Source organism: Bactrocera oleae, chromosome 2 (genome assembly GCF_042242935.1).
Source record: "Bactrocera oleae isolate idBacOlea1 chromosome 2, idBacOlea1, whole genome shotgun sequence".
In the NCBI taxonomy this organism is placed as follows: Eukaryota; Metazoa; Arthropoda; class Insecta; order Diptera; family Tephritidae; genus Bactrocera; species Bactrocera oleae.
In genome coordinates, this window is record NC_091536.1 from 34,191,056 (window position 1) to 34,205,469 (window position 14,414).

General features: G+C 34.9%; 1 protein-coding gene across 1 annotated transcript in view; it reads right to left on the reverse strand.

The window, feature by feature from the left end:
* Positions 1 to 14,414, reverse strand: part of LOC138858914 (uncharacterized) — a 428,364-nt gene that overhangs the window by 246,466 nt on the left and 167,484 nt on the right. The window contains exon 3 of the mRNA XM_070112959.1: positions 9,335 to 9,486. Coding sequence (XP_069969060.1) covers positions 9,335 to 9,486 — 152 coding nt within the window. The remainder of the gene's footprint in view (positions 1 to 9,334; positions 9,487 to 14,414) is intronic.

A 14,414-nucleotide genomic window follows, 5' to 3' on the forward strand; every position in this document is an offset into this window, starting at 1 on the left:
GCGGCCCTATACCCCATACTTGAAATAAATGAAATCATTGCGCTAATTAAGTAATAATAAATAATTTTCCGAAATAAAAAAAAATTGAGATAAAAGCATTTTCTGCCAATAGTGATAAATATGAGTTTACACGACTCTCATTCAAACTAAAAACATGCCTTTTATATTTCAAAGGGCCTTAGCTGGTATTCTAAGAAACTATACAGGTAAAATCTGTTATACTTGTTTCTAGATATACTGCATAATAGTTTTCGGTGAAAATGAAAAAAGTAATTTCCAGAATATTGAACAAATATTTCGCATATTTCAAATGGACAAATGTCGAAATAAAGTTGAATTTCTAGGCTTCATTAACTAACTAACTTAACTAATCCTTCAAAAGTTGACGCCATACAAAAATTTCTATATCCGAAAACTTTGAAAGACTTAAGATCTTTCCTTGGCCTTTCTGACTACTACAGCAGCTTCATAAGTAATTGCGCTAAATTAGCGAAACCCCTTAATTCGCTCTAAAGCGGATGGACGTATTTAAAAAAATGCTTCTAGTAAAAAGATGACTTTCGATAACGCAGCTTCAACAAAATACAAACCTCACTCGTTTCAAAAGAGGTAGTTCTGGCGTATTCTGTATTAAATCAATACATCCATCTCACCACCATTATACCTAACTATGCATTCGGAGCAGCTCTAGAACAAGAAGGTGTTTGTATGATTCACCCAAAATAATATTTTTCACAAATCATCAACGAGCAACTTCAATACAACTAAACTTATTAACCTCTTGAAAATATATTAGAATCTTTCCATGATAAACTTCATAAAAACTGACGAATCAATTATTGGAAAAATACAAGAAATTTATTTAATCCATTTTAAAAATTACAAAATTAGATTCACCCAAACACAGGTACAAGATATTTACGAGAAAAAGAAACTATTATTAAAACCCGTTGAAAACCTTATCACATTTTTAGCGAATATAAAAATCAAATTCTCAAAACTACCTCTTCTTTTAAAAAATAATAAAAAATGCAATTCAATAATGTTCCATAAGTACTAAAAAACCAAGCAGCCTAGAAAGCTAGGCGATAGACGTGAAACTTCATGGATCTTAATGGCCACTTGAAATGAAAATACTCACCATAGTCAGCAAGTTTTATGAGATAAAAATATTTCTCCGAAGCCACTATTCATAATTCTGAAGCCACTATTCATAATTCTGGAATTTTTAAGGGTGGTAGGTTAATGAAAAAAGATGGTTGATGTTTTCGCCTCCATTTTTAAAAAATCTCTTCATTCATTTCCATACTTTCATGTTCAAGAAAAGATACAATTGGTTAGTGATGTGAAAAATATGAAATGAAAACTCGTGATTGTAAATTACTTAAATATCTTGAGAAAATTGCATCTATTGTCGTGCCTAATCTGGTTGTTGAGTCTATGGTATTATTATTATACTCTCGCAACTTGTTGCTACAGAGTATAATAGTTTTGTTCACCTAACGGTTGTTTGTATCACCTAAAACTTATCGAGTTAGATATAGAGTTATATATTATATATATAAATGATCAGGATGAAGAGACGAGTTGAAATCCGGCTGAATGTCTGTCCGTCCGTCAGTCTATGCAAGTTGTAACTTAAGTAAAAATTGAGGTATTTTCATGAAACTTGGTACACATGTTTTTTGGTACCGTAATCGGACCACTGCCATCTATATCATATAATTGCCATACAAACTGAACGATCGGAATAATATTTTTTATAAAAAACTTTTTTAATTGAGGAAGTCACTTCCCAAAAAATGGCATAGATTATTGTCCAAGCCAACCAGACAATCTGCGAACATATTGTTTAGATCGGACCACTATAGCATATATGATCATTACAAACTGACCGATCAAACACAATTTTTCGTATAGGAAAATTACTACATTAATAGTACTAAAGAATATAGCAGCCATACAAACTGACCGATGAAGTCTTGTACTTTTTATTTTATGGATATTTTTTATTATTTGACGAGTTATCGTTACGATCGGACCACTATAGGATGTACGAGTATTTTGATGAAGCGAAAAACATTTTTTTTTTGCTTAGTAAAATTTGTAGATTAGAAAAAAAGAAAATTTTTGGCAAAAAATATAAAAAAATTTTAACATCTAGAGGCGGTCCACGCACTTTTAAAGTAAATTTCGAGATCTTTCGGGACGATTTTTTTCAATTCCAGGAAAAAAAATCGGTTAACAATGTGATAACGGCATTTCCTGCCTCATTTCGGAAAAAATAAGGCCCAATGATGCCTATATACCACAATCTACACCACACGTTCAATTTTTGGAGAAGCTATAGCGTTTCCAGAACCACACGAGTATTTGACTCACCCCAATAGTGACAATTTTGTTTGCTGATGAAGCCATTAAGCCAGAAATGGGCCTCTTCTGAGAATAATCTGAAAATAATTTTTCATTTTACAGTAGACACCGGAAAACGTGAATTTTCGTAGTAATCTTGAACAATTTCCAAGCGTTGTACCAAAGTGAAAAGTGACATGATGAAATGGCAAACCTAATTGAACGCACTGACAAAATTTTAAATAAATCCGGTAACGGAAGGAGACATGGGAGAGAAACGAAAACGCGACAGATTCGGAGTAATGTTAATGTTAGGGATAATGTTAATGGTAAGGTTAATGTTAATGTTAATATTAATTCTGTCATTATTCTCCCTAAATTGCCAAAGTTTACGGGCTCACGCATTATACTTGACGGGCACAGTAGCCCAACGAGCAAATATTTTATTATTGTGGCAAACGTTGATAAACAATGAAGAAGCTGTGGATGTGCTGAACTTCGATTGTGTCGTCCATTTCAAACGTCCCAATGTAAGAGCTGGTGGGGTAGCTGTCTACCATAACTTCACTGACATAATAAATATTGTCACTCAACATATGGATATGAATCTACAACAAATTAACTGGTTGGCTGTGAATGCTGCTGCAGTTGGAGATATTTGTGCGGCCGAGTGCGTCTCTACATCACTCCGAACCAGAGAATTAACGATGTAATAAAATTCATACATAAAACAAGTAAGGAAGGGCTAAGTTTGGATGTAACCGAACATTTTATACTCTCGCAAAGTCAAATGGTATACTCGTTTTAGATTTCTTTGTGGATTTTGCCGCCTTGTTCTATGTTGACCGATATTTTCGGTAAAAAGTCAACTGTAGGCACTGGGGTCCACATATTCAGTACCTAGGGGCTTGAACAGTTTTGGTTCAACTTAAATAATTTTTGGTCACAAGGTGGCATACTTTAAACGTATTATTCGCGCAAAGTTTTACGCCGATACAATCATTGTTACTTGATTTGGCTACTGGAAAGTGAAAAAATCAAATGGAATATAAAATGATGTTATATGGAAAATAAGCGTGGTTGTAATCCGATTTCGCCCATTTTCGTAATATAACTTAGAAATATGAGGAGAATATTATGTACCGAATTTGGTTGAAATCGGTTAAGCAGATCCCAAGATATGGGTTTTCACTTCAAAGTGGGCGGTGCCACGCCAAATAACAATCTTGTATCTTATTGCGGAGCTTAGTTATGGCAATTTATTTGTTTTTGATTAATGGCGTTTTGTGGGCGTGGCAGTGGTTCGATTACGGTACCAAGAATAATGTGTACCAAGTTTCATGAAGATACCTCAATTTTTACTCAAACTCGGATTTCAACTCGTCTCTTCATTCTGATCATTTATATATATATATAACCCTATATCTAACTCGATTAGTTTTAGGTGATACAAACAACCGTTAGGTGAACAAAACTATTAAACTCTGTAGCAACCAGTTGCGGGAGTATAAAAATATAGCGAAGGGTTTAAAATTCATTGTTCGATGAAATAGTGAATGGAATGCAATAAAATTTGGTATCATATTAACTTATTTTGAATTTCATAGACGCACTTCGTTTTGTTAATATATTTTACTTTCCGTCAGCGAAAATTATACTAAAATCATTGGGACATAAAAATAGAAGGGCTGATTGCATTAATTTCTGACATTGTTCAGGTATACGTGAGAATTTATTTTCAAGCAATTTTATAGATATATAAATATAAACATATACGTATATAGAGTAAAGTCAGCCGGATGTTTCAAAATCCTAAACATAATAATATGGGAGCTAAGGCAAGTTTTCGACCGATTTTATTCATTCCAAGCACAAAGCTGCAGTTATCAAAAAAATATGCGATATTAATTTCATTAAAATAACTCCCAAATAGGGCGATATATGTGGTACAAAGTCAACTGAAAGTTTGAAAATCTTTATATTAGTTATATGGGGGCCAAAGGAATATTGACCCGATTCAACCCATTTGTGACGTAAGGGTATATTATTGTTTAAGAAATATTTTGCCCGAATAATAATATTATGTATTCATTGGTGCTCAATTTGTACACTGGGAAGTAAAAGAATTATAAGGAAATTAAAATCGTGCCATATGAGAAGTAGGCGAATGTCCCAGGAATATAGGATTATTAGCATAATGTTATGTACCGAATTTGGTTGAAATTGGTCGAGTAGGTACAGCGGCTCCTATTAAGCCCATTCGCGCTTTAAGTAGTTTTTGTCACAAGCGAGAAGGCGGGGATATAATCCATTTTCACACGTCGGTATGGGTTTTTATAGGATTTGTCCTTAGTGAATTGGGTTATTGTAGCTTTAGTGGCTTTGGAAATATGTACATTATAGCGAAAGGCCACGCCATTTTATTCTAAATTTTTAGCCCACAGGTGCCCCTTGCTACTGCAATCCTCTGAACCAAATAACAGTTTTATATCTTAATTTACTCCTTAGTTATGGTATTTTAAAGGTTTTCGATTATTGGCGTTTTGTGGGCATGGCAGTGGCCCGATTAAGCCAATCTACAAACTCATCCTTACTTGCTTGCCATGGAACACGTGCGCAAAATTTCATTACGATATCTCAATTTTTATTCCTTGCACGGTCAGACGGACAGACAAACAGATATTCAGATTTCAACTCGTCTCGTCATCCTTATTATCTATATATGTACTCGTATATTAAAACCTCTATCTAATTTTAGCTGATACAAACAACCGTTATACTATGTTCGCACCGAATTGATATCCTCTTGAAAAAACAATTTGTGGATTGTGGAACCAAAGTCGTTCTGACCGACATTGTGTGTTTTCGATGAGTTTTCATTGACAGTACACACATCTATTTGTTTACATTTGTTGTGTACCCTACAAGAACAGTGACGGTCATCTGATGGGTAATACGACAGCCATAGTAAAAAATTTTGTCAGCGCGCAGAACAAAGTTTCTATCATTTTCTTAAGAGCCTTGTGCAAAAACTGATGTAAACAAACATATGTGTGTGAGTTTGCATCTCTCTTTAACACATGGGTATTCGGAATTGATTCACTATATATCTATACTGCTCACTCTCATGTCTTTTTCTGAGTCATTGCTGACCATAAATCCGTGATAGCTGAAAATTGTCAGTTATGACTAAAACGCTATCAGAAGTGAAAAATTCTTTTGCGCAGTAGATAATATAATTTTTATTTCTTTAATAAATTTCAAACTTTTAATCAAAATTAGTTATAATAATATACTTAAATATAAAAAGGAATGCAACAAAAAATGTAATAAAATATGAATATATAAAAATAAATTTTCACTTGATGCCATCTCCTGCTCTCAATAGCTCTGCGTACGTCTTTCTCCAATCAGTGGATAGTTCTGAATTTAAAAATGCAAATGTAAATTGACATTACTGACATATCAAATGTGAGTGTATTGGTGAACCCATCAGCAGTTTCTTGTAGGGTACGTTTAGTGCAATTATGGAATGTAAACAAATTGTCAACTGAAATTTAGGGCTGGCAAAATATGTCTTCTAATAACATCGATTAAACTAGAGCAGGCACCGATTATAATGAGTGGAATGTAAGTTTTCAAGGGGTTTTCAGCGAAAACTGTGTTTTCGTTTGACAGATTTTGTATGGATGAAAACACAAGTATTCGCGTGAAAACCTCTTTTGTCTATGAAAACACGAATTTTGTGACGTTGCGAACATAGTACTAGGTGAAAAAACTATTATGCTCTGTAGCAATATGTTGCAAGAGTATAAAAATTAACTCACTTTATCGTTGCAATTCTGTACTCCGTTGAACACTTTAACATACAGTATCTTATAAAATATTTAATGGTATAATTATGGGATAGGTATTAGTTGAATTACATATGTATGTACCATATAAGCTTAGAAGGTGCAAATGGAAGTAAAATGTAAATATAAATTGCTCATCAGTTATGTTTTTTTTAAAACTTAATGAAAACCTTTTCTTTGAAATGTTGCAAAAGTGGGTGAAATTTGATAATAACCACGCAAACTCCCAAACAAAGATATATTAAGATTACTAAAAGTGCATAAAGCGAACAAGCTAATATCACATCTTTGCTAACATCTACAATTTGAAATCTACAATTGGAAGAAAAATGGACAACAAGAGTGGTACCAGAGAATGTAAATTATAGAGAAGGTTCACAGTGCGGCCATTAGCAAAATATTTCACGTTTCGCAGGGGTACGATGACAGTATTTCACCACTTTTGGAAGGGGTACTGAAAACGATGAGGGTATTTCACCAAATGTCCACAATTAACAACAGGGGACTGAAAAATAGCAGAATTGAGCATTTTCAATGTTAATTGAGAAAAAGAATGCTAGTTTCAATGTTAAGAAATGTACGCTTACAGATTCGTATATTTACAATGCGCAAACGACTTTGGATATAATTTGAAGATATTCTTCCTATACAGGGTGGCTAACGAATCGTGCTACAAAATTAAACCGACATAAATTTCTTTTTAGTCAATGGATTACATTTATTTTTTTTATTGTATAGAAAATTTTATTTATTTAAACAATTAATTATTCTTCCATACTCAACCATGTATATGCGACACCTAATTCGGGATTGCCTCAATTATCTATTTAATGGACTGCTTCAGTTCAGTCAGATTTCTGGGTTTGATTTTTTACACCTCTTGCTTGACATAACCCGATAAGAAAAGACCAAGCGGTCGCAAATATTCTTATACATTATATATGTATAATTATGTGTGCATGTAAACAAATATGAAAGTACCCATTATAATTATTAATTTGTCTACATGCAACGTATGTACGTAAATATGTACACTCATTGTTTTATAGGAAATCTCCGTTGTCACGGACAACCAATGGCCGAAGCTCACGTTTTTTGTTTTCATGTCAAAGAGTCACTGTGTCGAAAAACTGACGCGACGACAAAGCGTCACAACATTGTGTTGTTGGTAGAAAAACCGAGCTATGCCGAAAAAAATAACGAACGGCCGCCGATTGTCACCGCTTCCCTTGCCGCTGTAACAGCTTTGCCAACAAACTATCGTAAATATGTATGTTTATGTATGAGCATGCATTCATATTGACAGAGATTTTCGTCATGGAAAAATGTTTTAAAATTGAAAAATATTTTAAATCGACAAAAGCTTTGTTGCCGATTTTGTCAATTTTTTCTGTGTTTTGTGGGTTTGCAGGGTTGCAACTTTTCCCTTCTAGAGGGAATATCAGAAATTTGTTCAATTTATGATTTTTAGCTTTTGCCATCGTCGCGAAAAGAAGCTTGTAGGCAAACGCATGCTCGGGAAGATGAGAGGGTGTCTGTTTTTATGAATGAAGCGAGGTTGCTTGTTGAAAGTACGCCTGCGTTCATGAATGAAAATTATGTTGTTGTTTGATTTACTATAAATTTGGGCTTCGCCTATTGGGCTGACATATTGACTTGTGACGATTGTTGTTTTTATAAAACAATGTTTGTAGTTTTTGCGGGTGACAAATTTACATGTGTACGAATATGTGAATGTAGGTTTGTGTATTTATCATTTGTTTGGCAATGTCATAAGCACATATGTATGTATGTACATATAGAGCAGTGCGCGCAAATGTTATTACTGATAAATGATAATAACTTGATTTGAATTTGAATTTTACTTACATAAGTACATACATATGTATGTAAGTAAGCTTTAAATCATGAAAGGTGTGATTTGCATATATTACTATTTAAATATATTAAGATTTTTAAGATATTATGTTAGTGTGTTATATACTTATGTATGTATGTATATAGTAAAACATAGCAGATACATACATAAGCATACATATGTACTTACATGAAAGCATTTCATAATATCAAACATAAGCAATATCTAAAAAGCAACTGCAAATATTCCTTTGAAGTAGCATAGTTTAATTAAAATGTAATAAATTTTTCATGATATCATAGATATTCAGAAAATGAATTTCATATCTATGAATATGATTGCATATAAACGTATAAAAATATAAGCTAACATGCGGCTGTAATATCAATGCTCAGCTCTGTTCACGCGCCACTGTTAAAATTTCTCCTTCCGAGCCGACTGTGGTGAAATACCCTCATCGCATTTTGTTAGGTTTTGACAATTCACACGCTGGTCCGTAGTTGGACCTTCTCTATATTTTACATTCTCTGGTGGTACCACCCACTTTTAGTTGAAAGCTCGTATCTCAGCAACTACTAGACCAATTTCCGCCAAAGGTGGGGCATAATATTATCTTGATATTATTATGTCATCAGGCTTTGAAATCAACTAGAACCACACCTACTTTATATAGGTACTAGGCGCCTTCCGCTGCGCTCCGGGACGCTCGCTTCGCTCGCTCGCCTACGTCCGCCCCCCGCCGAGCGCGAGCTAGCTCGCTCTTATGTTAGTTGATTCTCGACAGCAGCAGAAAACTTTTATATATAATAGAGAGATAACAAAATTCCATATGAAGCACCAAGGAAGATATTGAAGTAAACGGAGTGGCGCATACATATAATCTAAAAATGTTCAAAAGGGATCATAACAGTTTGGTATCTTGCCTCATAATAACATATTATAGTACGCTCTATAATTCCAATTGGCCCGTATACTTTATGGTGTACAAGGATTTTGAAAGGGTTGATTTTATTGTGGATGTATATTGTATATCGGTCCATATGTAAGACATTTTAGCAAAATTAGGCGAACTTATAATCTTAAATATAATATAATTTGGAAATCTGTCCCTGGCCTTTTCCAGTTCCCATATGAAATATTTAGTTCGTAAGAAAGCCGGATTGTTTAATTAAAATAAACACCTTTTAACTATATCTGTCAAGTTTTCCGAGTGTATATTTTGAGCTCTGTTAAATATTCAATATATCCTGATTTACAATATGCATCTCACCTCCAAATGGGAATCCAAAATGCGTGGTACGTTAATTGATTTCTAACAGTATCAATGTTTTCGCAGATAAGATAGTAGTAGCAAGAAAAATTCGTAAATTTACTGGAAAACAGTCTAAGTAAGCGCAACGATTTTTGTGCAATAATATCCGGCTGTAATTAAAGGGATAAACAATGGATTATTTCCTTACTATATCAACAATATATGCATATTTTTATCATCGCAATTTATAAAAATTAAAGCTCAGGGAAATATTTTTAGATTTAAGCAATACTTTATAATGAAACAATTAAGGAAGGGCTAAGTTAAGGTATAACCGCACATTTCATACTATTGCAACTTGCAAGGATAAAAACCGGGGAAATAGCTTCAGGTGTTGTTAAAACTTTATATTAAGAAAGGTAGCGAAAAGGTTGAACTACATTGTTCGATGAAATGATTAATGGGTTTCAATAAAATTTGATATCATATTAACATATTTTGAACGTCATAGACTCACTTAGTTTTATTAATATATTCTACTATTTCCGTCAGCGAAAATTATACTAAAATCATCGGGGCACAGAAATGGAAGGCCTGATTGCATTAATTTTTTACATTGTTCCGGTATACCATACTTGAGAACTCTTTTTCAAGCATTTTAAAAATATATAAATATAAACACATATGTATATGGAGTCGGACGTTTCAAAATCGTGAATATCAATTATATGGGGACAAAAGAAATTAACAGGCAGCATATGTCAAATATTAAAATACACACGTTCTTAAGGGCACAGTTATTAAGACAAAAGCACGACTTTACGGCAGCAGGCTTGCAGTTGTCGCTGTCGCTAAATTAAAACCATTTCTAATTTTCTTGATGACAATGGGCAGCTGTAATGTTGTCATTAATATGTGAAATTTAAAATTATTCAAAGCTCTAACAAGTGTAAGGTTATTTTACCAACAGAAGCATAAACAAGAGAAAACGTTATCTTCGGCTGCGCCGAATCTATAATACCTTCCACAGGAGCATTTCTTTTAGTAACCACTATATGTATGACTACATTTGAAAACGTGACTTGTCAACGGTTTGCATCCAACGTAAAGCATTTTGCCAGTTCTTTCTAGCCAGGTTCTTTGCTATAAACAATCTTCTTTTCGAATTAAGGTTAGTTATTGAGGTAAATAGATCTTTCAGACATTTACATAAATTTTAATTTTTTAAGCTGATTGATTATTCACATTAAATTAATGGAAAACAAAACAAATTATAATATTTATAGAAATTAGAAAATATATAACATATATTATATATATATAATACTTTTTTATATGATATATAAATTACAATAATTACATCTATGACTTACACTTTATATTATAATACAAACTTAAATTTAATAATATTGAATCTAACATATATCTATATATATAATATATCTATTTTCTAAAGCTTAAAAATATTCCGTCATGGTCACTATATGGTGTTTCATATGTGATACATGAGGTCATTGCAGAATCCATGTTTGTCCATACCCAATCTATTGCTGTTTTTTGTTTTGTTGTGGCGACCTTAGCCAATGAAGATTGAAATCCTAACTGTTGCAATCGAGCCTCCAAATCATCAGTTGCTGTTAAGCGACATATGTTAAAGTCACCAAGGACTACTGACGGTCCATTATACTGTTCAGTTATCTGACGGATATTATTTTCCACTTGGTTTCTAAATTCCGGAAGTCTATAGCGGGGGTTCCTGTACACAAGTGATATGGAAACTGTTGAATTGTTTACGTTTAACAGTTGGTAAACGTTTGTTGAACCGGTGTCGTTTCTTGAAAATGATCCTTCTGATAGACCTGGGCACCTATCTTGCTTGTAGTATATTATAAGGCCGTTGGCAGGGCGTCGTCGGGATGATCTTGTTTCTCCATCAAGGCGTGCAATAACACTGTAGCCTTCTTTGGGAATTCTTCTTGAGGTAAGGCCCATGTCTCGGCAAAGCACAGAATATCAGCAGAACAAATCAGCTTGTCTGATCTGATATCTTCAATATGCTTGCTTAGGCTCCTTACATTTTGATAATAAATATCTAGACGTTGTTCCAATTTTTCAGTCAAAAATCTGTAGCATGTCGTCAATGCTCCTTCTGTCTTCAACCTATTAAGTTGAGTTTTAATTGGATCCTGCGGTCCAAATGGGTTCGGGGGAGAAAATGTCCCGATTATATACAATCTAATGGCACTTGTGGCTCTGCTACATCCTACATATAAAGCTGATCTGCTTACTCTACCCTCTAGATGAACAGCAACTTGTGTGTATGTTCCACCTTGACTTTTATGTATCGTGATGGCTTCAGCTGGAATGACCGGAAACTGTCTGCGTTCTATGGTTATTTGCTCATTTCTCTTGTATTGGAATGATCGGACCACGCTCATGATTGGTGTCCAATCTGCATTGCGACTGTGAGGCTGCTTGGAACGTGAAAAGCTTCCAACTCTTGATTCTGCGAATTTTATCCTTAGTCACACCACTGAACTTTCAGATCTATGTGATTCGGAATCACCATTGACGAGACCATCACTTATGCTTATGTTGACTGTCACCATATATTTGATCGAAGTCTTGAGCTGCAATGTATAAAGCATTCCTTGTGTTTCCGATGGCTTAAAAGACTTTACAGCTTCTAAAATGTTTGCCCTGCTGCGTTCTGTTAGGGAACTTGACTTAATTGTATCCTTCGCAGTCGAAATGAACTCCTCGGTCATCGTGTTTGCCAGTTTAGTTAAATTTAAATCATTTGCTCCAGCATTTGAATAAAATAGATGGATGGCTTCGTTCGGTATCTCATTAGAGGTCTTTTCCCTGCTTTTCATTAATTGGATGTCAGCGTGTGTCATATTTCCTTCTGACATGTTATTTAAAGCGATGGCAAATGCTTCATCTTCACGCTGGCGCGTTATTTCAGTGAGCTCAAAGTACCGAAATTGATCCCAAAGCGGTGCTTCTGTAATTGTACTGTAAGGATCATTCCTATTCGGCGCAAATATCCATCGATCTCCTACTGGCGGCAGTTGCTTTAAGTCACCAAACACGATAATTGGTATGCCTCTCCAAACTTAGCTGTGCTCCTGAAAATTTGCTTTAGCCTGCAATCTAAATATGCAAGCATCGTTGCTCCAACCATTTAAATTTCGTTAATTATAATAAGCCTAATATCTATGAGATTGGCATTAATTGTGTTTAATGTGTCACTATTTAGTGGCCGAAGATCGCCGGAAGACTGGTTGACGGAGAGTGAAAAAACCGAATGAAAGGTTAGGCTCCCAATTCCAAATGCTGCTTTGCCAGTGGGTGCGCAGAGTAACACCTTGATATATAGTTGTTATAAGCCGACTCTTGCCCACTCCAGCACCGCCTCCGAAATATTCGAAGAAGATTTCCCTTTTACTTACATTGTACATTACATGAGCAAAGTATTCCCTCTGTTTGCTGTTAAGTGACTGCACCATTGCCAGTAAATGGTCTTCTAATATTAGAGGTGGGAGTTTAATTAATCGAACCGCCTCTTCCTCTTCCTCTGTATTGTTGTGCTCTTGAAAAACATTAATGTCTCCTGTTTGCTCTGGAACGGCTAGAGTCTAAATTCGGGATCTAAAAGTTGTGAGGCAGCTCGATCATCAGCTGTTTCTTCCACTGTGACATGAAGGTTTTCCAAAATCCGTTCTAGTTCGTTCGATGAAAATTTGTCATATTTGAGCTTATTCAGCTCAATTTGCTCCTTGTGTGAATTGCAAATACTCTCGACGTCAATATTTAATAAGTCTGTTTCCTCATTTCTCCATGGGTGAAACATCATGGCGGTTTCTCTGAAGAAATCGGCTCTTGAACTTTCAACGCTAAAACGTTTCCAACGCAGAATAAGGGCTTGCTTCCTTTTTCTTAGAAATCCTGATCCATCCTTTAATGCCATTGGAAGTGCAGCTGTCGTGTCATCCTCGTTCTCTACTTCGTTGTATTCTTCGTTATTATCAGAAACATTTCTGCTTGTTTTGCAAAATCTGAACCATGCTGCAAAATCTGCTAAGCATAGTTCTTCCAATTGATCGGGCCTTTGAGAGTAGTGCTCCAGTACACTCGGCACATATATGTCCGTAGAGTCCTCCTGTAAAGCATTCAATTCAAGTCGGGGCTTTATCATCCTTACTCGGTTGTTTGGATGTGATGTATTTATAAATATTTCCCCATTACTGGCTTCTGATAGATGCAGTCCCAAAATATTATAAGCTGCTTCTTGAGCCGATATTTCCGATCCATTTACAAATTTGTTTCCGATGTGCTGCAGTTTTCTTTTAATGGAGAAATTCCCTGCATTTATTTCCTCCATGGCTTATCTCAATAAGTATGCGTCCAGAATGAATTGAATATCCATATTTGCTCTATGCAATTTAAGGATATTTTGATTATAGGCATTTAGAAGCCTGTCTGAAAATTTTCTCTTTAGGTAAATGTGTGGCTTTTTTTACAGATGAGCGAAGAGCAAGCTTGTATCCTTCATAGTCAGTGTTGATTCGCTCATCCGCCAAAAAATTTTCGAAGCAGTTCAACCGTATTATTTCATCCTCTGGGAGATCCGTTAGAGTTAATAGTTCCTGTATTTTTTGGAGTTGAGCTTTGAGTTGCTCAATACCTTCCTCATTCTCCAGAGGGAAAAGTATTTCTGTCCGTGGCATCAGCGGATATGGCATGTTGAATCGGCACACTTGTTTTCCATGTAGGTCTCTTAGGCAAGCTCGACCATGTCTGTGTTTTTGATACTGTATGAATTCCAGTAAGTCCAAATCATCCCCATCGGTTGTGATGTGTCGATCGATGAATGTTTCAACATCATTTGTGTTGGTGATTCCATCACTTTCCAGTTGTGGTGCGTTACTTAGCCAGTACATGCCATGACAATGTGGTGATCCCCACTGCTGGAATTCAATTCTGTAGTAGTAACGGACTACTAAATTCTCTCCAAATAGTCCGTTTTGTAATAATTTTAGCATTTGGAGGAATCGATTGTCGAAATACCTGTCTGTCCTTATCAGAGCTTGAT